The 25611-nt window shown below is 39.7% G+C and overlaps 1 protein-coding gene across 1 annotated transcript; it reads left to right on the top strand.

Annotated features, from left to right (window-relative positions):
* Nucleotides 1-308: 308 nt before the first annotated feature.
* Nucleotides 309-25611, top strand: nomo (nodal modulator). The gene is made up of 31 exons (XM_047365219.1): nucleotides 309-535; nucleotides 1059-1148; nucleotides 1236-1281; nucleotides 1383-1483; nucleotides 3542-3648; nucleotides 3762-3834; nucleotides 5464-5616; nucleotides 6113-6250; nucleotides 7313-7402; nucleotides 7713-7818; nucleotides 8907-9057; nucleotides 9152-9329; nucleotides 9704-9845; nucleotides 9969-10100; nucleotides 11198-11334; nucleotides 11413-11500; nucleotides 11697-11760; nucleotides 11843-11938; nucleotides 12015-12236; nucleotides 12932-13014; nucleotides 13166-13325; nucleotides 15188-15314; nucleotides 15889-16002; nucleotides 16079-16206; nucleotides 17650-17791; nucleotides 18021-18104; nucleotides 20897-21007; nucleotides 22253-22354; nucleotides 22469-22588; nucleotides 22707-22799; nucleotides 24456-25611. Exons 1-31 carry the CDS (start codon nucleotides 380-382, stop codon nucleotides 24585-24587), a joined length of 3666 nt encoding a protein of 1221 aa, XP_047221175.1. The 5' UTR covers nucleotides 309-379; the 3' UTR covers nucleotides 24588-25611.

Genomic DNA, 25611 nt, shown 5'->3' with positions numbered 1-25611 from the left:
TTTCCCTTTCATTTTACAATTATCCACATTTGTTTAGTTTGTGTTCCTATTACATGCCATCTCAATGAGACACATGGAAGTCTACGGCTGCTGTGTGTCAAAATGTAAAAAAAGTTTAAGAGGTATGAATACATTTGTTTAAAAAAATGGTTTTGCTAAATTATTTTGCATTCATAAAAATGTGTTGTTTTTACATGAAATCATTCTTTTGAAAAATACCTATTTTTACTTTTTTTTCCAAATGGCGTGATTTATTACGTTTGCTCCGACGCGCCAGGGGGCGCTGCTGAGGAAATGTCTGTCCTCTGACTGACAGCGTTAGCTCAGCTGGTGCGGAACCGGAGGCAGCGTGCTGGGAGGCTCTGATCGGTCTGTCAAAATGTTGAGAATTACGATCCGAGCAGATGTAGGATCTTTTTGGTTCTTCTTCTGCGTCATCTATACTCAGGTCCTGGCCGGCTCATCAGACGACATCGTGGTGGCTTGTGGTGGTTTTGTGAAATCCGACGTTGAAATCAACTACTCCCTGATCGAGGTGAGATAAGCTACCCGCTAGCTGTTAGCTGGTTTATCGTAGTAAACCAAATGTTAGGAGGAACTTTCTGCTTGAATGAGTGAATAAAAACACATTAACAACACTCTCTCCATGAGAAGAGTGCCTGTTTATTTTTCAGAAATATATTATTATATAATAAATGTAGTTTGATGATGATTTAGCTACATACGGGATCTGTTTCGCTTTGTTTTCTGTCCTTGAGTTTTGTTTTAAATGTTTTATGTAAAATAAATAGTACATTCTTGTCCACGTTCTCCACGTGGCAGCCACTTCTAATCCTAATATCTGTCAGAGTAGATGAGGAAGACTTTAAACGCTACTCCTAATCCTGCCTCATTCAAGCCTCCAGAGGATTTAAACACACGGTCATTCAAACCTGAAAAATCAACCTTGAGTTTATAAACACCCAACTAAGTTTAAAAAAAATCTCAATGCCATTACAACCCCAAAATAAAGTCTAACACATATTAAATTCTGTTTCTGTGTCCTGTTTGGTTCCCAGATTAAACTGTACACCAAACAAGGCTCCTTAAAGTATCAGACTGACTGCGCTCCAATCAATGGGTACTTCATGATCCCCCTCTATGACAAGGTAACAGACCTCCTCAGGACACAGTTTCTGATTGAACATTTCTGTAACAGACATTGTAAAGCTGACACTTGTCTTTCTGAAACGTAGGGAGACTTTGTTTTGAAGATTGAGCCTCCTCTCGGCTGGAGCTTTGGTAAGAGGTGCACTGATTTATAACTACAGATGGTCTGCAGGCTCTATGCATGTATATGACAGTTAGTCTTGCTGTTGGTTCTTGGTGTTTACTGTCAACAGAGCCAACCAGTGTGGACCTGCATGTGGATGGAGTCAGTGACGTCTGCACCAAAGAAGAAGACATCAATTTTGTTTTTACAGGATTCTCGGTCTCAGGGACGGTAAGACTTTTTGTATTTTAAAAACAGTGTATTAAAAGGAATGATACGTCATGATAACTGAAAGAGAAAATTTGAATGTAACTGTATGAATAAACCATTAAATCCCATAAGATTACCATTATTTCACTGAACAGGTAAATATCTGTCAACAGAAGCTAAATTCCTGATCTACCTTCATTTTCTCTGCATGTACAGACTGAAAGTCAGATGGTCTCTGAAACACTTCTGCAGCCAGAATCTTGAAATCGATGGTGATAATAGTAACAATAATGATAATGTATTCTCTGCATGTGCCAGTATGAGATCCTGACATTATAACTTTGTGTCAACATGGTACTTTCATGATATTAAAACACATGTTGTAAGTAGAGAAGTACAAAATGATCTAATTTCATTTAAAACACAAAAGTAATGATTGTGTTTACCACTGCAGACATATTGATGATTACAATTTTAATAAGAGGTGACCTCTGAGGTGTACTTAGGGCCAAAACAGACAAACCACTCTAAAAAGACTTTGGATTGTAAGAGATCTTGATTCTGGTGGCTGGTTCCTGCCTGCTATAGTCCCTGTTCTAAATCCTCAACCCTTTCTTTCTTATGGCAACTGTTAATGGTTTGGTATTCTCCACCTTAATCTCATTATTGGTCCTTTCACATACCTGGGATGTCACCATTTCAGCTCGTTGAGATTTTCTTTCTTGTGCTGCATTGTATTTGCCGCGGAAGTCAGAACACACCCGACTTAATCGTGTTGTAGTTGTAAGATGGAAAACCAGCGAGATCTGGTAATTTCTGTGGTGTTAATCATTAGTAGCAGTACCAGCTGGTGTCTTTCTCTGTATGTTCTGTGTTCAAGCACTAAAGGAGCATGTTCACAAATACACGTTGTGCAGCACTGTGAATGCAACTGGTTTACTAAGATACAATCTGCCAGAACTGCAAATAAAGAGTTTAAACCTGTAACTTTCACATTTTGTTATAATAGCAGAAGCAGTGTTAGGTATATTCATAAGGTTTTTTTCTGGTCTAATATAGATTTGCAGTTTTTCCTTAGGCTCTGACCTTCCAGTTCCTATGCTGGCTACTTCTATAGTTTTCCCTTACTCCCTTCTAACCCTCAAACCCAAACTTTCCCAATAGAACAATGTGCTGCAGGTAGAGGTGACAACAACTGAACAGGGTTGCAACATCATGTCCGTTTATGCATCAAAGCATAGGTCCCTAGTTCCTAACCTCCTTGATTTATACAAAACTAAAATGTATCAAACAATAAAAAGTTTGGTGAAAGCAACAGTTCTGAAACGGAAACGTTTCGATCAGGCTTGATGAATTTCGTTGGGCTTCTTCGTAGTTCTGAGAGTTTCTCAGTCTGTCATGTCTCTTGTCAGTCAGTGTAGGGCAGCTCCAAGAATCTGGACCCATTGTGATGTCATCAGACCCAGATCACCAAAATGTATGTTTGTGGCCTGTTAGACAATCGGGTCCAAAATGGAAGTGGGTATTTTTTAAGGTCCATTTTTTAAGTTTTCAGAGGAATAGTTTTGTAACAATAGATAATATCTTTCCATCTGCAAGCAGATGTTTTTAAGACATGAAGCTTTAAGCAGAAAAACTCAACAAGTAATTCAATAAAAATTTACTATCAGAATAAGATCACTCCCATTCAAGTGCACCATTAAACAATGATTGACATGCATCCAAATATTCTTTTTAGTTATAGCAGCTTTGAGGTCATAAACACTGGATGGTTTTAACAACTTCAAATCACCGTTTGTGGAATAAAACTATTTTAGTTCAAAGCCATGATGGAGGCCTTCTTCTGGAGACTTGGTGAGGGAGTAGAATGTGTTCAGAAAGTGTGATTTCCGAAGGTTTAGGAAATAAGACAAGCAGCAGGACACACACCTAGGTAATACATCTGTATTTACTGGCTGTTTTTGGTCTTTGTGAAGCTAATGCTCCACAGGCATGATTGTTTGGTGCGGCTTCAGTACTGCTGCTAGTTTAGCTCACGTTTTAATATTTTGTTCCCCCCCGTGTAATACGACTGCCTAGGTTCTGAGTAAGGGCCACCTACTGGGCCCCGCTGGAGTTGAAGTCAAACTGAGCCAAGCGGGATCAGAAGAGAAACTCCAGAGTGTTTTCACACAGCCTGGAGGAAAGTAAGTGCCCCCAACTCGCTCTGTTTAATAAGGTGTTACACAAATACCTCTGCAGAAATCCTGCAGGCTAAATGAACTGAAAGACTTCATCTTTTTCTTTCTTGTTAATGCAGGTACACCTTCTTCAAAGTGCTGCCTGGAAGTTATGATATCACAGCCTCCCATCCCTCTTGGTCTCTGGAGAAGGTTGGTATATTTGATGCAGGGACTCACATCTTCATTGGAAACGTATGACCTTCTGTTTGTTGGTTCTGTCATTTAATCAAGCAGAAAGTTATGGTTTTTATTAATGGCTGCATCTCGTGAGGACAGCTTTTTGGATGCAAATGTGTTAGAAAATCAGTGTTAGATTTGCACTGTGCGTAGGCTCTGATGGTATTTTTGTTGTGTCAATATTAAGAATAAGCACCAAGACATTTTGACTTTGCAAAGTTTGCCACCTTAGATTCAAATCGTCACAGTAAATCAAAGATCCGGCCACTGTAGAAAAGACAATTGTCCATTTTTTTTTTTCTTTCCATTGAACATGAGCCCTGACATTAAAAACTACGTAGCTTTAGACACCAGATATCTGGACAACTGAATTGAAGATGATGTGGTGTACCAACTGCATAATTAAGCAAACCTGTGGAAATCTGGACCAGAACACGATGTGGTTTAAGCTAAAAAGTGGGCCAAAAACTGAGCTTTTTGTTAATTCTTTCCAGAGCAGTAATTACTCGAAAATGTGCAACAACACATTGTGTACAGTTTACACTCTAAATGTTATCTTCAGAAAATTAAATTTTATCATTTCTGAATAAGAATATAATATTTTTATACATTTTGTTTAAATCCAGGTGGAGCGGTAATTTGTTCGTTAAAGAAACAATTAGTGGAGCTGATCTAAATCGGTGCATACTACCAAAACAGCAGGTAATTAGCCAGACCAGAAGCCTGTTTCGTCATTGTGTTTCTTGATTGGTGAAACATTCAGATATTATGCTGAGTTCCATTTAGCCCAGAACAGCTGGAAAGTCAGAGTAACGTCATCTCCGAGACGATAGTATTCCAGTTACCTGCTTGTCTGAAAGTCGGAACAAACATGGACGCTCATATTCTTCATTGCTCTATATGGTCACTATAAAGCATTTCTTTCAAATAAACAGCCTTGAAACATCTCATCTTATAAACACTAATAAGTAGTATGTGTACTGAACTGACTAAATCTTACATAAATAATAAAGAACTGCTAAAAACAGTCAAAGTAAGAAAGGTTTTACTCACTTTTGATGCGAGAGGCAGCCATCTTGAAATCGGAAGTCCGGTATGGTTGTGTTTCTCTGACTTTCCGACTTGTAAGTCCGACTTTTGTCGGCGTTCCAGTTGAAATTTCCCATTCAGAGGACTTCCAAGTACAACTGGATCACAGGATTAAGTCAACTAGGTAAATGCTTTCTTCCTAAATTGTCCAGATGTTTTAAAAAGTGCTGGAAATATCTTGAAATTTTGAGTAAATCGGTGTAATTTTGAACTGAAAAACACTGTGATCCAACATTAGATCAGCTATATACATTAGCATTATGCATATCACATTAGAATATATATCCCTGCTTAGTTAATGCTCCTTCAGTGTCTAAAGGTTCTTTTTAATTCTGCATCACTTGGGGGGAAAATGCTTCCTTATTCACGTACTTGCTGAGCTGATAAGGTTCCTTCTCAGGTCAGCATGGTTTTTACTAATGATCTCCAGGACTAATCACGCTGTCCCTTTTAGGGCAGTTGTTCTACTCCTTCATGCAGCCTAACGCAGCAACCTTTCCTGTTCACATGTAGAGTAAGACCGCTGTGCACGTCTCCAATGCCAACGCTCTGGCCACCGAGCATCTGGTGGTTGGAGGCTACGATGTCTCTGGGGAGGTTCGCAGTGATGGAGAGCCCATGAAGGAGGTCACCTTCCTGCTGTACTCGGCCACGGTCACGAGAGAGGTAAACCAAAACTATTTTGCATGTTTCCAACAAACAGAGGAGCGATACTGGATCATAAAGTTCTTGTCTTACAAAACTAATCTAAAATGTGTAGCTTCTTTCCTTTAATGTTATAAAAATTCCTTTTCATCCATTCATCCATTTGTCCACCAATCCACTTGTTTGTCTGTCAGTTAACGCATCCATCCAACAGTGGATCGGTATGTCTGTCCATTTGTTTGTCCTTTCATCCTTCTAACAGTTGTTGATTTAGCAATTTATTTTTCCATCCTTCCGTCCATCGGTCCTTCCCTTTGTCCATCTGTTCCACCTTCCATTGATTTATCCATCTCCTGTCTGTGGTATTCCTGGCTCCATATTTAAAGCCTAAACTCTGTAGAAACATCTGCCATAAATTCATCGTGAACGTTTGGTTTTATAATCGTAACCTTTAAGATTACGGTGATTATAAAGTGGCACTTAGTGGATGAAACTGCTAATTTAATGAAATTTCCAGGACATCAGTGGCTGTAACACGTCCCCGGTAGACGGAGCGGATCATGAGGACAGCTCCCTCGTCTACCTGTGCAGCACCCAGTCGAGGAACGATGGCACCTTTACTTTTCCTTCGCTGGCCAGCGGCGAGTACACTGTTGTAAGTTCTTCAGTTTTTTTCTCTTTGCAAACAGCAGGCACAGAGCCTTATTACTGAGGCGAGTCAAAGCTGATAAACTCATCAATGAAGGAGGATTAAAACGAAACGGTCTGTTCAGCATTGTAAAGAAGTCGATTTTAATTGTGTAGTTTGCTTAAAGCAGTACCTCTAGGTGGCGTTTGGGGCACACATCTGGCAGATATAAAGATAGGAGCCCAAACGAGTGCAGGGGCCTCAACAAAGAAATCATTTTTTTAGGCTTATTTTTGCTGAAAAGACAGTTAGCAACAACTAATGCACTTTCCCCCCTCTTTTTCTCTACTAAAGACCCTTGCTTTTTATCAGCTGAATGCAAAACTATGCATTTAAAAGTTACTTTCCAGTGAGCTTTTTTATGGAAGATGAAATGTAGGCATAGTGAATTAAATAAAGCTGTCTTGAAGGTTGAGTTTATGCTTTTAACATTTTTTCCTGAATGAAACTTTTATTGTGGATCTTATACAATTTTAGCTCTAAGTCTAAACTTTCGGCACCTTCGGACCAGGCAGTTTTGTTTGGTCTAAATTGACAGGTAATAAAAAGGTTTTAATCAGGTCTTCGTATGGACTTGACTTGTGTCTAGATGAGGTTTATGTATACCTTCACGGTTAAAATCTGGACTGTTTCTCATCAAGTTCACACTACGAGAACAGAATGTAATGTTTAATCACTCACATTGAAGTATCATGTAGTGTGATCTTTTCTTTTCAGCGTCATTTTCCGGAAGGAAGGCCATGTATTTTCAGATGTTTGCAATTGAAGACACTAGATGGCACCACATCCCACATGCTCAATTTTTATAATAAAGAATGAGGCTGACTTAAGACTCTGTTATGTTGTATAACCACCCAGCCCTTCTCACACTCAGCTAGCTGCTCGTTTCTGCAGCAAGATTTTATAATAAAACACAGCATGAACAAATAATACAAACGATAATAATAAAAAAGATTTTACTAAAGAACAAAAAAATTCTAAAATGACTGGATTTGTTTCCCTCCATCTTTCCTCCTCCTTCCTCGGCAGGTGCCTTTCTACAGAGGGGAAAGGATCACTTTCGATGTTGCTCCCTCTAGAATGAATTTCAAGGTGGAACACAACAGCTTAAAACTCCAGGTAAAAGACAACCGCAAACTCTTCTTTTTGGTTTTGTTTTGCTTTGTGAATTGATTAGGAAAGAGTTAGGCAGCGAAAGGAAACATCCATGTTGGTTAATTTGTGCTTTAGCATCAAGTTGTAGATTAATAACATGAGTCATTAATCTACGACTTGACTTGTGACCGTTGAATGCTGAAAACAATCTCCAATCCCTCTTTGGTATTTAGTAGAGGCAATTCACCAGAGCTTATTCAGCACTGACATTTACGAATGTCAATATTGTGCTAAAGCAAGCACTGTAATGCTGTTTTTTCTGCTCTGTGTTCAGCCCATCTTCCGTGTGATGGGCTTTTCTGTGACGGGCCGAGTCCTCAACAGCGCAGACGGGGAGGGTGTGCCTGATGCTACCGTCTCGCTCAACAATCAGATCAAGGGTAAGCATTAGTATCGGTGTCGAAAAGGTCACAATATTTGCATTTTTTATCATTTTTCCTTGTGATAAAAAACACTATACTGCCAAACGTTTTGTCACTGTTAGTGGCATCATAACAAAGTGGAAGCAACTGGGAATGACAGGAACTCTCCGAAGAAGTGGGAGACCACGTAAAATCACTGACTGGGGTCACATAATACGCAGAGGTCACCAACTCTCTGCAGTGTCAGTAGCTACAGACCTCCAAACTTCATTTGGCCTTAAGATTAGCTCAGGAAGAGTGCTTAGTGGGCTTCATGGAATGGGTTTCCATGGCGGAGCAGCTGCATCCCAACATTAAACCACCAAGTGCAATGTGAAGCGACAGATGCTGTGGTGTAAAACATGGGACTAATGGACTCTGTAGCAGTGGAGACATCTTCTCTGGTGACGAATCCTGCCTCTCCAGTAGATTGTTCTGAGTTTAACAGTTTCCAGGAGAACAGTACTTGTCTGACTTTGTTTCGTCACCTTTGGTACACAGAAGATTATGCTGTGGGACTGCTCTACAGGACCTGGTCTCAGTCCATACGTTGCAGTGCTTGGCAGTGCTTTGCTTTGGTTTTCTGTTATGCACACGGAAATCAGACATATTCCTTTTAATTTAGTGCCAAATTAGAAGCCTGTGAATTGTACACAAACTTCAGTATCATTTCCCACCTGCAGTGTATGACCATAATTTCTTTCAAACCTACACTGTGCAAAATATTTTACTCTCCATTGACTGGACATGCAAATTAAGCAGAGGAAGCCTTATTCAAGGCACATCTGACAGATGACTCTTCTTTTGTGGCGCCCCCGAGGGCATGTCACCTAGGTTGTGACCCTATTTCTCATATGAGAAACCATCCCAGGTGACACACAAAAAATATCTTTGGACAGTCTTAATTTGCACTTTTAAAGACTGCTTGAATCCATTGAAACAGCTTAAAGAATCAGCATAAAAAGAAAAAGACCTCGATGGTAGTGTCTGGGACCATGGTTGTACCAGACAATATATTGTAAACACATTCTTACACTGCATCATCCTTCTTCCGGTTGTTCCCGCAGTTGTCAGTAAAGAGGACGGCTCCTTCCGCTTGGAGAACATGACGGCCGGTGTCTACACCATCCGTGTCAACAAGGAGCTCATGTTCTTTGAGACAATCACAGTGAAGATTGCCCCCAACACTCCTCAACTTCCTGATATCATCACAGCAGGGTGCGTGCACAGTTTTCTAAATTAAATGAGGTAAGCTGGATGTGCTTCATGTCCCAGAGAAGCCTTTTAAATTGCTGATGTCGTTTGAACACAGGTTCAGTGTTTGTGGCCAGATCTCCATCAGCCGCCTGCCTGAGGGCATGAAGCATCAGAGTCGCTACAAGGTCAGTCTGACCCACCGGGGCCAAGACAAGGCTCTCAGCTGGACCACCGATTCGGACCCTCTGGGGACCTTCTGCTTTCAGGCCAAACCTGGGAACTACAGCGTCCATGTGAGTCTCATGTAGATTTCTTTTAGATTTCTCAGAAATATCCCAAACCATCCCTGCTTTGGCGCTTAATCATTTAAATAGTAATTAATCAATTAACGAAAATCTGGGAAGAGAACTGAGTAGATGTCTGGCACAAACATGTAGAAACTTTACCAACTTGTATTTTTAGGTTTTAAAACAGAGATAAACTTTTACAAGTGAAGAACAGAGCCGCTTGAGTTATTTTTGTGTTTGTAGAAAATCATAGGGAGAAATAAACTATCTTGTACCATTAGTGTCATTCTGTTGTGGAAATTACACTCAGATATTTCCCAGTTGTAAAAGTTAGCTTACAATTGGTTAACTTGCCATGATTTATTTCTGTGTGTGTTTAGGTATCTCTCCCTGAAGCTGAGGTCAAAGCAGGCCTCGCTCTTCAGCCTCAGGCCCTGGAGGTCTCGCTCATAGACCGCCCCCTCACAGACCTCCTTTTCACCCAGTTCATGGCTTCTGTCTCAGGCAAAGTTTACTGTCTAGGTAACCTCTCACTTAGTTAACTCTCAATACAGATTCTTTGTCAGCCTTACACTGATAAACGTTTATCCCTGTTTATTTATGTTTCTATCTGAGTTACCTTTGTTGTTGATTGGTTCCTTTCAGCTTCCTGCGACGATCTGTCCGTGACCCTGCAACCTGTGAGTCGGCAGGGCGAGAGGAGGACGGTGGCTTTGTCTGGCAGCACTGACATCCTTAGCTTCAACTTTGACGACGTTTTGCCTGGAAAATACAAAGGTTATATACAATTATTAATCATTATTTACACTGAGGAGAAAAGTATTCAATCTTCTGCTGAATTTGTAGGTTTCTCTCTCTCTTAAAGAGTACATTATAAAGAAAGTTTTAGTAGGGAACAAGGCGTTACCAGGATGTGTCTTGTAGTTGTCTGGTTTGCTGACATCTCAGGAGGGATGCTAGCTCACTCTGCTGTAGAGAAACTTTAAATCCTTTAAGTTTATTGGCTGCTGCTAAGCAACACAAAGCTTTAACCTAAGGTCTGAAGAGTTACTTTCAACTCCAAAACTTATTCTTTTTAGACACTCCTTTGTTTCCTTGGCAGGAAGAGCAATTACTTTTTCACATTGGGCCAGTTAAGTGTCGGCTATTAAAATGAATTTGATCTGAAATACTGAGTGTGATTGACAGTAAAAGCAAAGACGGAAGGAATCTGTAGGAGGCGATTTTATTTTTTCCCCCACAGCACTGTGCTTATGTCACTGAAAGATCACTTTTACATATAGGTTTTATTGTGATATTCTTCATAAAATAAAATAAAATTAACATAAAATTATAGGCTGTTCATTTCTTGTATGTAAACAAACTTCAAAAATAAGCTGTGGATCAAGGAATGATTTCCCTCATGTATTTACACTGCTTTAGAGAAAAATAGATCTTTTTTTTTACTCAGTGTCACCCTGGCATTGTTTGTAACGTAGTCCCATGCATAGCACTATTTAAAAATAACTCTATGGCTAATTATTGTGAAATCAATTTGTAATTAACACCTCTAGATCATAACTGTCTTAAAATACCAGACATGTTATCGCACAGACGGCGCCTCTGTGCCTTCTGCTGCTCTATACATCTATAATCCCGTTCAGCATACAGTGTACATTCTGTTATTTGCCTGCAAGCTGTCTGCACACACAGCATCTCTGAGGTATCTGTTCCCTGTTTAGAGTTGGCAGCCCTGACTGCTGTGGTACTTAATGTTCTTAAGCTTTTCTTAAAGATCCCTTCAGGGAGCACAGACAAGATACTTCTTAGGACTTTTTTTAACCCCTATTTTAATAGTTATTTAAGTTATTTTCTCCAACTGTTTCTGCTCCCAGTGGGTATTTCTCATGAAGAGTGGTGCTGGAAGCATAAATCCCTGGAAGTGGAGGTTCTGGACTCTGATATCTTAGGCGTCGAGTTCAGACAGATCGGCTACATCCTGCGCTGCTCCCTCTCCCACGCCATCACTTTGGTCGGTATACAGCAATCTGAGCCCTCTCCCGGTGTTTTTATGATGGCGGCTTTCTGACCGACCGTGTGCTCTGTGCAGGAATTCTTCCAAGATGGCAGCAAACCCGAGAACGTCGGCATCTACAATCTCTCCAAAGGAGTCAATCGTTTCTGCCTCTCCAAACCTGGTGAGTTTCAGTCTCCGGACCTCTCTTTACATAAACATATTGTTAATTAGCACATTGAGGAAAATTTCACAGCCTCGCAAAGCTTTCCCTCGTGCATAGTTGCAGAGCAGAGTTTTGACCCAAAAGGTTTGTGTCAGACTTGGCTAAATATAAAACTGGAACAAAGTGATTAATCACATAAAAATGGCTTGTCCAGGTGTTTACAAAGTCACCCCCCGCTCCTGCCATCAGTTTGAGCAGGACTTCTACACCTACGATACGTAAGTAACGACATGCTGTTCCTATTTATTTGATAGCTTGTATGCAAACGTCCCCTGATGTTTCTTATTATGGTTCCAACAGCTCAGCCCCCAGCATCCTGACCCTCACTGCAGTGCGTCATCACATGACGGGCCTCATCACCACGGACAAGATGCTGGACGTCACTGTCACCATCAAGTAAATCCATCTTCTGTTTTCGCTTTGCACGTTCCTAGCTGTCTAATCATCCAATAATGGTCCCGTCCCCACTCAGATCCTCCATTGAGAGCGAGCCGGCTCTGGTGCTGGGTCCCCTGCGCAGCCTGGAGGAGCAGAGGCAGGAGCAGCAGCTGCAGGAGATTCAGCTGCGCCGGCAGGAACGAGAGCGACGAGCAGCCGAGGAGCAGGGGGGTGCCAGAGACGACAGACCTCCCATCCAGGAAAAGGCAGATGAACTGACAGGCCCGTTTCACTATGAGTTCTCCTACTGGGCCAGGTCTGTTTACACAATACATTTAGGGATGATCGTAACTGCTCTCTCAGTGATTGGGTTCACTTTTAATGTATCTTTTGTTCTTTTTTTTTTTTCTGTTACCTCAGAAAGAGAAATCTCAAAGTTTAGTGTTTTTTGTTAATATGTGACTGGAGACAAATTTCTAGTTCTGACAGAATTATCTAAACACTTGTTAACTATATCTTCTGTGAGAAAAATCAGACTCAGCAGGTGGAAGCTTCATATTAATCTGAAATCCAAACGTGACAAGACTGAAGACTAAACCCTAACAAATCTGACAACAAACCCTGATGAAATGTAGAGATTTTAGTTCTTGCTGCCAGGTTCCTGACATGTTTCTGTGTAGATTTGGTTTTTAATGACATCAACGATGTCAAGACAAATTCACTTTCAGCTTCCCTTAGTGTGCAGCGATGCATGTATGGAGGCATGTGATGAAGAAACTGTCTCGGCCACAATATGCACAATCACCAACACGAGCACACATAATTTAACGCTGTTGTTCTCAATGTTTTATTGTCTCCACGTTGCACACATGCATCGTGGGCGGCCTATAATTTTACAAAATTGAAATTCCTAACATCCATTCAAAATAACCTCTAGATCAGACTTCTTGTGGAAAACAAATAAGCCAGTCTGTGATGCACTGAGCTAATATTTTGTATGTGGCTGTGCAGGGCTGGTGAAAAGGTCACAGTCACACCCTCCTCCAAGGAGCTGCTGTTCTACCCCCCTGAAGTGGAGGCAACTATAACAGGAGGTAGGAGATTTCTTACACACTGAAATGAATTCCTACATTTACTGAACAGGTCTAAAATTAGGAGGCACATTAATTATGAACATGTAGCTTTGTCAAAACCTTTGACTGGATGAGGAAAAATCTCTCTCTTGATTTCCATCCCTCTCGACAGAATCATGCCCCGGTCGGCTGGTGGACATCGTTGGGCGTGCAGGCCTCTTCTTAGAGGGCAGAGTGTCTCCGGGGCTCCAAGGTGTGGAAATATCCATCACAGAGAGAGGAGCTTCAGTGGCGCTCATTACTGTGGCCACTAATGAGATGGGAGCCTACAGGTATTAAAATCCAGACAGATAAATGGTCTGCATTAAAATTTCAGTGAGGATGTTCAGGACTTTGTTCCAATGCTGCCTTTGGGTTTCGCTTGGAAACTGATGGACTCACATTGATGGTAACGCCTTGTGTTCGGCTCTGATGGGGCCCTCTGGATGTTTATTGTCATCAGAGGATATGTGCAATGTTGCAACCACGCATAAAGCAAGACATTATGCTCCCAAATCCAGACATCCAGCTAATAGTGAAAGATCAAATAATGTAGTTATGGATATAAATTCCATGGTAACGTTTGAGGAGTTTAATGTAACCATTGAACTGAAATGCTGGCTTATTTATTCAAATTGGGTGTTTTTAAGAGTAGAGAAACATGATAAACGGGAAAAGATGTGGGAATGCGAGTTTGGAAAGTCTGAGCTAAAGCTGTTTGAAGTAAAATTTTGGACTCAAAATTTTAAAAGTGATAAAGTGACTTTCTAATATTCTAAAAGCAATCCAAGTATTAACAAAACAAAACAAAGAACATGGATTTAATTTACAGACATTTCTTGAGTATGTCCAGATTTTTCATAAGGTTGCGAAACCCCCCAGATTAGTTATTTGACTAAGAGCTTAAGCTGTTAAGCAAGTTGATTAAATTATTAGGTATTTAATTACTTTTTATTAGGTATTAATAAGCACTTAAAAATAAATACACTTATGAAGTGCTTAATTACTTATTATTAAGAGCCTAATAGAAGTGGAGTTATTAACTTACTAAAAGCTCAAGATAAGAAAGTTGCATTTAAGTTAGCAAGCACTTATTAACACATTAATAACTTCAATACATGTTACTAGGCAAAAAATAACTGGCTATACAAGTTATAATTTTTAACTATACTAATGCTTAAGTTAAACTTATTGCGCATTTAATAACTTTTAATATACCCTTAGTAACGCTCAATAAGGTTACATCTCAGTTAAGCGCTTAATTATTGTTTTTGAGCTCTTTATAACTTAACTGCTTAACTTTAGTTAGTAAGAGCTTAAGTTATCAAGTAAGATTTAATGTAGGTTACAAAGCACGTAAGTTATTAAGTAAGTTAAATATAAGTTGGGCTCTTGGTAAGTTGCTAGGTTTGTAAGCACTTAAGTTAGGAAGTTAAGAATATTGAGCACCTATTAACTTACTAGGCATTAGTAACGTTAATGTTATTAAGCATTAACTTATTGTTAAACTTAGCAAGCTGCTATTGGACACTATTAAGCACTTTAATTATAAAATAACATGAAAAAATTAAGTTAGTAACTGACTAATAAAATAAGTTAGTTGGCACTAAAGTTATGGCTTTAGTTAAAATTAAGTTCCTAAGTGCTTAATTACTTAATTTATTATTTAAGTTAAATGTCCTTAAGCACTAAATAACTTAAGTTATTAAGCAATGAAATTAATAATGGTTAATCATAACATAATTGTCTATTCAAGGCCTTTATACTAGAAGCCTTAAACTTAACTCACTAAAACTTGCTAAAAGCCAGATATTTAAAAGCTTTCAGGCTAAAAACAAATGTTCAGCTCATTCACTATTTTGTTTCCACCATTACTGCCGACAACAACAGTCAAATATTGAAAATGATCCACTTGAAAGTGCAGCTCGGATGTAGAAGTTGTGTTGTGTGTACCTAACCTCATCTTATGGGAAAATGACAAAGCAGCTGTTTCTGGGAGTTTCTTCAGTAAAACTTGCTGCCATTTTCTGTGTTTATCTCTAGAGGTAAAGGAACCTTTACCTCTTGTGCATTCTAGGCTCATGAGTCTAGGTGTTAAATGTAGAGATTCAGTCTTGCTTCTCTATCCACTTATTTCTCTTCCTGTTTCTGCCAGCGTGGGCCCTCTCCACAGCGACCGGCTGTACGACATCAGCGCCAGTAAGGAAGGGTTCGTCCTGAGTCCGGTCGAGGGAACCCCGGGAGACTTCAAGGCGTTTGCGCTGGCTGGTGTCACCTTTAAGGTACCTGTGACAATCGTCTGCACACGTGTTGAAACAGTGTTGCATCTAAGGGATCACAAGCCCCTTTCACGCTCCCACCACTCAGCCTGTGTTTTCATCTAAACAACCCTGGACTGATGCTGCTAGTTTTAGGTGAAAATGAAAATGTCAGAATGAGAAACTCCTGCGTTGTTGCTTCTGAAAGAGTAATTGAGAGAAAAGATCACTCACAGACTGTTCGGACCGTTTTGTTTTTCACTCTGGGCTCTCGGCCTTTATCCTGCCTTTGTTAAAAAGGATCCATAATTATCTGCTGTGTCCGTTAGAATCTTGCACAAATTAGCATTAGTCTCCCTTTCTGATTAAATGATAAATTGCTTTTACGTCAGTTCCACACCATTTTCACATAGTTCTGTGCCCTTGTTTATCCTTCACTTGAACATCCTCTCTTATATACAACATCTGTGACACAAAATTCAATCGCCAGCCTGATTACACACACACTGTCCACAATTTCTTTATGCTTCAGGGAACATTTTTTCTCTGTAAAAGATTGAAGAATTTGAGTATTTTAAAAAAATATTCTTTCCTGCAGATATTATCAGAGGATGGACAGCCGCTGTCTGGCGTGCTTCTGTCTCTGAGTGGAGGACATTTCCGTTCCAACCTTCTGACCCAGGACACAGGTCTTCTCACCTTTAATAACTTGGTGAGAAAGCAGCTCGGAAAGTAACGTCAAGTCTCTTTTTTTTCTCAGTTTGCAATAACCTTGCTTTTCTCTCCAGAGTCCAGGCCAATACTACTTCAAGCCGATGATGAAGGAGTTCCGCTTTGAGCCGACGTCTCAGATGATCACAGTGGAGGAGGGTCAAAACCTGAGCATCAATATAACTGGCACCAAGACTGCTTACAGGTACACACGCCTAATTATACAGAGCGTTGCTGAAACATTCATGTTTTTGTCATGTTAATTCAGTATTTTATTAGGATCTTATGTGACCAACAGAATGCAGTTCAGTGTGAAGTGTGATGCGATCCCTTCTAAAGTACAGTCAACATAACTCTTCACAAGTCACCTAATAAGTAAATGGAGTCTTCCTGTGTTTAATTCAACTTCAGTATAAATGCAGCTGTTCTGAGACGGCCTCAGAGGTTTGTTAGTGAACAAACAGCATCATGAAGACCAATAAACACAGCCAGCAGGTCAGGGATGAAGTTGTGGAGAAGTTTAAAGCAGAGTTAGGTTATGAAACACAACCCCCTGGCTTTTAGGATCTAACCGAGCAATGTTCAATCAATCATCTGACATTGGAAAGACTATGGCCCAACTGCAAAACCTACTGAGCTGACAGGCTGAGGGAGTAGAACATCAATTAGAGAAGCAGTCAAAAGGCCCATGGTAAATCTGGAGGAGCTGCAGAGATGCACAGCTTAGTTGAGAGAATCTCAATCATGCATCTGCTGTTTGTAAAAGATTGACAAGAAGCAGGTCACTGTTGAAAGAAAACCACCAGACGCCACCTTGCTGTGTCTCCAACAAACATTTAGAGGACACAGCAAGCCCATGAAAGAGGTGCTCTGGTCAGACAAGACCTAAATTCAAACCCCTATCTGTGGTGGAAAACTAACACTGCACAACACCCTGAATATACCAGTCCCACAGTGAAACACGGTGGTAGCAGCATCATGCTGTGGGGATGCTTTTATTCAGCAGGGGTAAGGACGTTGGCAGCAGTGGATAGGAAGACTGATTGAGCTAAATACAGGGCAATCCTGGAAGAAAACCATTAAGAGGTTGGTTTGGAGGTTCACCTTCCAGCGGGACAGCGAACCTAAAGACACAGACGGAGCTAGAAATAAATAGTTTAGATCCAAGCATATTCATCACCTAGACTGGCCCAATCGAAGTCCAGATTGAAATCCAATTTAGAGTCTTTGTCAAAACTTCATGTATAAATTGATGTTAAAACATGCTCTCCATTCAATCTGATTGAGACTGAGCTGTTTGGAAAAAAAATTGTACATATTAAAAGCTAGTGAAAACATACCAGAATAGACCTGAAGCTGTGATTGCAATGGAAGGTGGTCCTAAAAGTATTAACTCCAAATGCTCTCCACACTTTTCAGATTTTTATTTGTAAAAATATTTTAAACCCATGTGTTGTTTTCCTTCCAATTTCCAATATGCTCTCCTGGTTGTGCTGGTTTATCAGATCAAATCTTGTGGCTGTGACATGTCCAAATGCACAGGTTCAAGGGGTGTGAATACCTTTACACGTCACGGTACTTCACTGCCTCTTCAGAAAGTTGTCAAACTACCTGTTCTTCATGTGTGTTGTTGTGCTGTTGTCCACAGCTGCTACGGAGCGGTGCAGTCCCTGAGCGGCGACGCGGAGAGAGATGTGGCTGTGGAGGCAGTGGGTCAGGGAGACTGCAGCCTGTACAGTGAGGATACCGTAACCGATGAGGAGGGTCGATTCAGACTCAGGGGTCTGCTGGTGAGAGAAGGTTTTAGACCTAAGGGGGGAAATTGAATTATCACATCCTCCAGGTGCAAACACGCTGAGAATTGACCTTGCTAAATATAATGTGTAGGTGGTATTTGAGCCAGGCGTAAAGGACTGGCTTGAAACACTCTCTTGCTGTGTTTTATCTGCGCCTTAGCTTTTAGGCTGTTTTTGTTTAACACCTAGCATGACTAAATGTTTGTGTTGTTTTTTTTTTCAGCCGGGATGCAAATATCTGATACAGCTTCGAGCTGAGGGCAACGACCACATAGAGAGGGCATTGCCTCAACACAGAGCTATAGAGGTAGGTCCCAACATCCAGAACAAATCATCAGCTTTTTAACAACGGAGAATGATTGGTGGATATATGCATCGTAAAGAAGCAACCATGAAACTGTACACTAACCCCAACCCAAGGATGTTTGCAGCCCTACTAGCACATGGAGCTGTATTCAGATGTGTTGCTATGGGGACAGTAAAAAACAAAACCTGTTACTTGTGCAAAATATGCATTAGCATTGACAGCTAGTATTGTCATTTCAGCTTTAAAAAGTATTGCAAACATTATTTCTTGATGTCATGCAACCCTTATTCTGCATTGGGCCAAACAAAGTGGTTGGCAAAATCTTGGTGCGATATCACCACCAGGTGCTGCCCGATAACAGACTAACACTTATCAAGAACGATTTTCACTTTAATTGTTTGTATTTCTATGGTTTAATGACTTCTGGAAAAGTTATTTGGTAATTCATACATAACAGGTCTGCTGCAACAGGTTGAGGTAGTTGATGATGTCGACTATACTCCATCAACTAATATTTAGTCAAAAGATCATTTTTTTGATCTATCTTATTTAGTTTTTTACCTGATCAACACTAAGCATGCAATATTTTAATCAAACAAATAAAGTTGCCATATTTTTTAGAATAGGTGTGTAAATCATTTGATATCCAAAGCTTTAAAAGGCATCCAGTTTGCAGGTTTTTTTTTTTTTTTTGCTAGTTTTGGGCTCTTTAAAAAAAAAAAAAAAAAACAGAAATCAATTTAGCCTTTTCTCAGCAATTAAAAGGGAACTGGGGTCACTCTTTATTTAGCTTTATGTAGCTAAGTTTAACAAATTAATTAAAAGCAGATTTGGGTGCAGCAGAGTCTTCTTTTGTTTAAAAGTCGCTGGATCGATACGGTCTTATTCACTGTGAAATTAAACAGAAAACCAAAAGCTTATTTATTAAAACTAATAGTGATTGTTGGTCCTTTGTGTTGGACACCCTAGGTCTAAAGTGTGGCGGTGTTTTAAGTCAGGCAACAATAAACGAACGATGTAAGGTTTAGTTGTAAACCACATAGCGGCATGCATGATGAGCAGCTGAAGAGACAACACCCAAGGGTTCATGAGCAAAGTGTAAACAAAGCCCACCGAAATCTTTTTTAGGCGGCTCAAAGCACATCTTCCAGTGAATAGGTTTAAATGGAGCCATTTAGACCCACATTTGATTGCTTCACGCTGCGCCCGCATGTATCGAAGTGCTGCGAGCTCTTATGTTTGTGTAGATAACGTTAATATTGACATGAATATATTTTAAAGCAGATAAACTCATCAGTAGTACGTATCGACATTAAGAAATATGCCATTTATGTGGTACATGGAAATCCTAGTCTCCACTAATTACAGTTAAATAAAATGTGTGAAATTGAAAGTTTTTCTTTTGGAGATTCAGTCATAATTGAACCTATTTTTGCTTGTTTCCTGTTTCTAATCAGATCTGATTTCTAAATAGTCAGGATCTGTTCATGTAAATATCTAAATAATGAAGGCTTTATTTATTTTTTCATGCTTTAGGTGGCACTTAATATAAACTATATATATAATTCTCAATATAAACTTCAGATTGTTTACATTCTATTTTGTGCTCTTATAAAGGTGACAGTTCATATTCTTATTGGTGCCGTGACGTGATCTCTGTCAACCAAAAACAAGCTTTGTCTCAATGTCCCAAAACAGAATGAACATTGATATTTTTTATGTGATTTTAGTAAATTAAAGTGGGTCCTGTTGTGCATGTAACAAGATTGGCTTCACCTGATTGGCTGAAGTTCACGCCAACCCTCAGTACAAATGCTCCATACCTTCAGCTGCCACATACTCTGTTTAAAAAGTACCTGTTTGGTTTTTGCCGAAAACTTCTGCTTCGTTAGGACTAGTGAAATAGAGGATTTTTATTAGCATTAATTAAGACGATGGTTTTAAGTTGTCATTCTTGACAGCGCAGTGGGTGCAACTTACTTTGCAGATTTCTGCTTGAGAAATACACCCACTTTGGTATAGTGGACCTGATAATTGTCCAATATAAGCAGTTAGTTGTAACATAAGGTAAATACTGCTAAGTTCTAGTATCTTACTCCTAATTTAGGTAGAGTTTATCTGTTTTTACAAGGTACAATGTAGAAAGTTCTGTAGCACCTAATCCTAGTGGACGCTTTAGGCTCATAAAAAGTTGAATTCAGCTGTTTGAGACTTTAGCAGCAGCCAGGATAACTTGGCTGTTCCAGGGTCTTTAAGTTTCTTTTATTTTCAAATGTTTTCATCCCAGACTGCATTTTAGAAGGTAGCGCTGAGTTTTTATTGCACTCTGCTTCCACCCTTAGGTTCTAAAAGTTTCCAGAGTTGAGTTGAGCTTATTATGTAATATTTTTTACTTATTAATTTCTTTGTTAAATCACAGTTGTACAAAGAAAGTTAGAGAATGGTATGTAAAACTTTGGTAATTGAATTGTTGGAATAACTGTGAGAACCTTGTGATTGTGACTGATATGAGCCTCATCACATGGGCCCTTTTCTATACGGCGAACAAAAGCAGGGCTAATCCGCTCCCCAACCAAATTCTAACCTCTCATTTGATAATTTCATCTCGTCTGAGATGCAGCAGCCGGACTAATCTCTCTCGCGAGGCAGGAAATGCTTTAATTCCTCTTTAATTCTGTTATTAAGGCACCATGTGACTTTAACAAAAGGTTCTCCTCAGTTCACTTTTTGTTTCTTTTTGTTAAGGCAGGCAGAGGTTGTATTATTACATTAAGCTGTGAGTTTCCTATCAGGTCGGCAGCAGTGACATTGAAGGGGTCAACATCATCGCCTTCAGGCAGATCAATCAGTTCGACCTCAGCGGAAACATCATCACGTCTCCTGAACATCTCCCAACACTCTCGGTATGACCTGTAATCCCTGATGTTTTGGTCTCATCATGGACATGAATGTAATATTTTGGATTTTTAATGTTGCCTTTTTTAACTTTTTTGGGATGGATTGAGTGAAAACATAATATTCAGCAATTTAAAACAAAATCGATGAGGTTGAATTTGTTTTGTATTTTCACAAATTCACACCGTGTCAGAGCTTAACAGACGGCAGCTAGGCTTTTTCTCTCCTCTGGATGACTGATAATCTACAGTAATCTACAAGCAGAGTCAAATTTATACATACCCCCACCCCACTAATATTTGGTCAGCTGTCTCTTAGGAAGTTGGAGATATGTCATATTCTTTTGTTGCAGCTAACATTCCTCTGACATAATACTGACTGGATGTTTGACCACCCTCCTCATCAGAATCAGTAGGGTTTATTTGTCTTTTGTTTATTTCCTGGAATTCACTCGACTTTTAAGTCTACTGCATAAACGTTCAATAGGGCTGAGGTTGGTGCTTTAGGAAGTGTCTTTCCAGAAGCTTAATGTAAGCCTGGTTTATTCATCACAAAACCTGTCATGAAGTCTGTTTGGGATCATTGTCCTGTTGGAATACTGGTTTCAGGTGATGTTATTAAATGTGATAGTCCTTCATTGTTCCACCAACTTTGCACCAGTACCACTGGCAGCAGTACAGCTACACGCTGGAAAGCCTCACGCTGACTCTCCCGAACCTATACCTGTCATTGCGACAACTAACGGTTTTAGTTTTTCTTGTCTGTGGGTAGCTGCAAATTTCAGTCAAGCTTGAAGGTGTTGAATTTTGAGCGACACTGTTTTCTTAGTCAGCAACATCTCAGTTTATGTTGTTAAAAATTGCTTCACTGTGAACTGGTGTTCCAGCAGCTGCAGTCCATGGCAGGCTTGGTTGAGGTAAAACACCAGTGACCAGTGACCTTTCATCTGAGGGTAACAGTTCAGGTCTGTAACATGGACACGGATGGTTGTTCCAACTGGACATTGATGCCAATACACAAATCAAAGCTGGTATTGGTTGGCTTCAACTAACCTGACCTTATTGAAACTGTGTTTTAAATTTAAAGATGGGGTCAGTGCCAGGAAAACAACCAGTTTAAGAAAACTCATCCAATTCTGCAGAGAAGACGGAGAACATTTGCACCAAATTCAGATTTTCTGTTTTACCATTTAATACAGAACAGTTCAAATGCATCATTAAAAGCCCACAAATAATTATTTCCTTTATTTCTAGGTAAAACTATACAAGAGCGACAATCTGGACAATCCGATCAACAGCGTCTCTCTTGGACAGTCCCTCTTTTTCCACTTCCCCCCTCTGGATAGGGATGGCGAGGTATCAACTAAACCCTAAGCATCAATGCAACACATTGGATTTAGCTAGTGCTCACATGTATGCGTCATGCTGTTTATTATCTGGATAACCTGTCTGTCTTTTTGTTTTCTGTAGAGCTATGTGCTCATGCTCTACTCCACCCTGTCCCGCTCCCAGTACGATTTCACTCTGCCTCAGGTCTCCTTCACCTCCACTGGATACCACAAGCACGTCTCCCTCACCTTTAACCCCGCTGTAAGAAACGGAAAAACAAAACTTTAAATTTCCAGTCTTTTTAATGTTTGACAGGGAAACAGTTTTGATTTGCCCGTTGCTCTTTGGTTTCTCTTATCGCTCGTCTTATTTTCTGCAGCGTAAAGTTCCCGACCAGGATGTTGCACAAGGCTCCTACATCGCTCTGCCTCTCACGTTACTCCTGCTGTTGGCGGCGTACAACCATGAGAAGGTACCGTCAAACTTAACCTCATCCAGGCATCATATATACAAGTGGATTTTCTCCACCTTTAGATGTCTTAATGTTGTATTGGAATCAGTTTATTTGGTGATGGCACAGAAGAGAGCAGCACTAGTACTTCATCACAGAGGATACAAACACAGGAAATCCAGGAGTCTCTGATTTATAAAACACAGTACCAGCATAAAAAGAATAAGTTAGAAGGGGAATCAACAAATAACATGAACTATAAATAAAGAATTAAGCTGAAATAGTAATTATGTGGAAAAACATGGTTTCTGTGAAGTCTTGAAAAGTCTGGAATATGATTTTAGTGTTTTCCAGGTTTGAATTATTATAGACAAAGAAACTAAGACGATGGAAAAATAGTCGTATTTACAGACTTTATTCCCATTGTCTAAACATTGTCCTTCATCAGATAATTTGTTTCTTCCGTTCTCCCTCCTTACCATTTCTACTTTACTTCCTTTCTTTTTACAATGTCTTCTTTCCTCCTTTCTTAGTTCCTTACCCTTCTTCCCTCCTCATCTCCTAACTATTTCTTTTCCCTTGTGTCCTTTTTTTCTTCCTTTTTCAAGTCCTACTTTCTTTCTTTCCCTCTTTCCTTTCTTGTTCTTCCATTGTATCCCTCCATCCTTCCTCATGTCTTCCTTTCATTCCCTCCTCGTCTGTCTGTCTTTCCTTCTTTCCTCACTTGTGTCTGACATCCCTTCGTTTCTTGTGTTCTTCCTTTCGTCCTTTACTTCCTCCCTTTCTTTTGTCCCTTCCTTCCCTCCATCCTTTTTCCATTCCTTCCCACGTTTCTGTCCTTCCTCGGGTCCTGCTTTCCCTCCTTCATGTCTTGCTTTTCTTCCTGTCCTTGGATTATCCAGGTTTCATATTTAAAGCCTGCCCACTATAAAAAAAAACATGTGCCATGAATTTATAGTGAACTGTGAGATTTTAAATTTAAAATATTTACTTGAAAAATATATGGCAATCCTCGAAAAAGAACAGCACTACATAGAATATTGACAAAAAATAACTACAGATGATTTTGAAATTGGGAAGTTGACTTAATATCATTGGAATAACATTAACTCTTGATTGTTTCTAAGGGGACTTGTACTCTAAACATCTGGTGATCTAAACTACATTTGAGTACAGCTTTGTGTCTACTTTTTAGAGGCTTTCAATAAAAATTATTTTATTCCCCTTGACAAGTTACTCTAAGCGGATCTTACCCATAAGGCCTTTATATTTACAAGGAAAATAAATCAGTTAAACTTTTAGAGTGGAGGAAGTTATCGAATACTTTGGGACCTTTTTTGCAACTATTTTAAAAACATTGATGATGTGCTTCTCTACTGTTAATAAGATTTAGTAATGAGCTTTAAATTACGATGCAGGTGCGGGTTGTTGTAACAAATAATGTTTTTTTTAAATATAATAAACTCATTAATCCAACGATTTGCTGTTAATATAACGTTTTCAGCCAAAGAGAAAATATTAATTTGACAGTAATGCAACAAGTTTTTTTTGTTGGAATAGTCTTCATCAACAAGATTGAACTCCAGTCTGGATGTCAGATTGCTGTTAATAAGTCTTTATTTTCTTATTGAGCCTAAAATTCGTTGCATAGATCCAATGAAACACTGTTTTCTGCAGGTGATTCCCCTCCTGCTGCAGCTTGTGAGTCGCGTCCAGGGAGTGAGGAGCATGGCTCAGACCAGCACCGACTCCGCTGCTTTAGAGGAAGCTAAACGTCAAGCCAAGAGACAAAAAGCCAGACGCACGTGAGGCAGGCCCTGCCCTTATATCTTCATCCACTAAACTGAAGACAATCGATGGTGACCTCGGAGAGCAAACAGGACTCACTTCATCGGCCTTCACGCCCATGTGTTGGTGTGCTAGTGAACTGTTTAGCTTGCCAAGGTGTGATTTAAAAGAAATAAAATAAGAAAAAAAAAAATAATCAATATGCATTACCACCATCTCATCAGCCAATCAGATTCACTGGACTGAAAGCTGAGGTTTAATGTTGCTTTTCTTTTCCCTACAAGAGTAATTGTCCAGTATATCTGTTCATATTTGCAACAGAACCATTTTTATACGTTTGTATTTAGTCAAGGTCAACGTGTGTGTTTTGAAAGTTCTAACCTGCCTCTTTTATTGGTCCTTACACTGTTTCGGACTCTCGGATGTCGCATGTCTGTCAGCGCTGAGGTCACTTCAGACAGTACATTGTAACACACTCCACCTTTGGTGTTCACTGTAAAGATGAGGCGACCTTCGCTTCACAGCTCAGGAAGGTGGTGAAAAACAGAATGCTGGAAATTTTCTGTATGTGTTTTTTTTTTTTGTTGATGTTTTTTTTTTAATAACAGGTTGAGACAGCAGGGTAGCGGGGGTCTAATAGCTGATTAATTTATTAACAAATTTAATCGGATCTGAATGATGACTAGTTTTCTTCAGTGCGGCTTTTTGTGTGATAATCTAGTTTTGAATAAGAACTGGAGGAAGAGTAATCTATAGAAAATGCAAATTAATATGAATCTCTGCTAATGGCCTGTCACAACAACGGGTTAAACCTGGAAACGGTTGAAGACACAGTTCTCACCTCAGCTGTGAAGAGCTTCAAAGCTCACTGACTTTTCCGTTTTGCATTTATTTGCTCTCTCACTTTCACTCCCGGATGAGTCCTGGTAAGCCATACTTAGAGAGCTGATTGAGGAGAGGAAGAGGAGGGAAATGATTACATCTTTCATCTGTTCAGGATTTATTTTTGTTTTGACAAAATGAATAAAGTTTGACTGAAAGGAGA

Source organism: Girardinichthys multiradiatus, chromosome 5, assembly GCF_021462225.1.
Source record: "Girardinichthys multiradiatus isolate DD_20200921_A chromosome 5, DD_fGirMul_XY1, whole genome shotgun sequence".
NCBI classification, from domain to species: domain Eukaryota; kingdom Metazoa; phylum Chordata; class Actinopteri; order Cyprinodontiformes; family Goodeidae; genus Girardinichthys; species Girardinichthys multiradiatus.
This window is presented reverse-complemented; position numbering and strand designations above follow the sequence as displayed.

Coding starts and splice junctions, on each gene's coding strand:
- nomo (XM_047365219.1), top strand. CDS start 380: ATGTTGAGAATTACGATCCGAGCAGATGTAGGATCTTTTTGGTTCTTC. Junction 536..1,058: donor TCAACTACTCCCTGATCGAG/GTGAGATAAGCT, acceptor TTTGGTTCCCAG/ATTAAACTGTACACCAAACA. Junction 10,101..11,197: donor TTTGCCTGGAAAATACAAAG/GTTATATACAAT, acceptor TTCTGCTCCCAG/TGGGTATTTCTCATGAAGAG.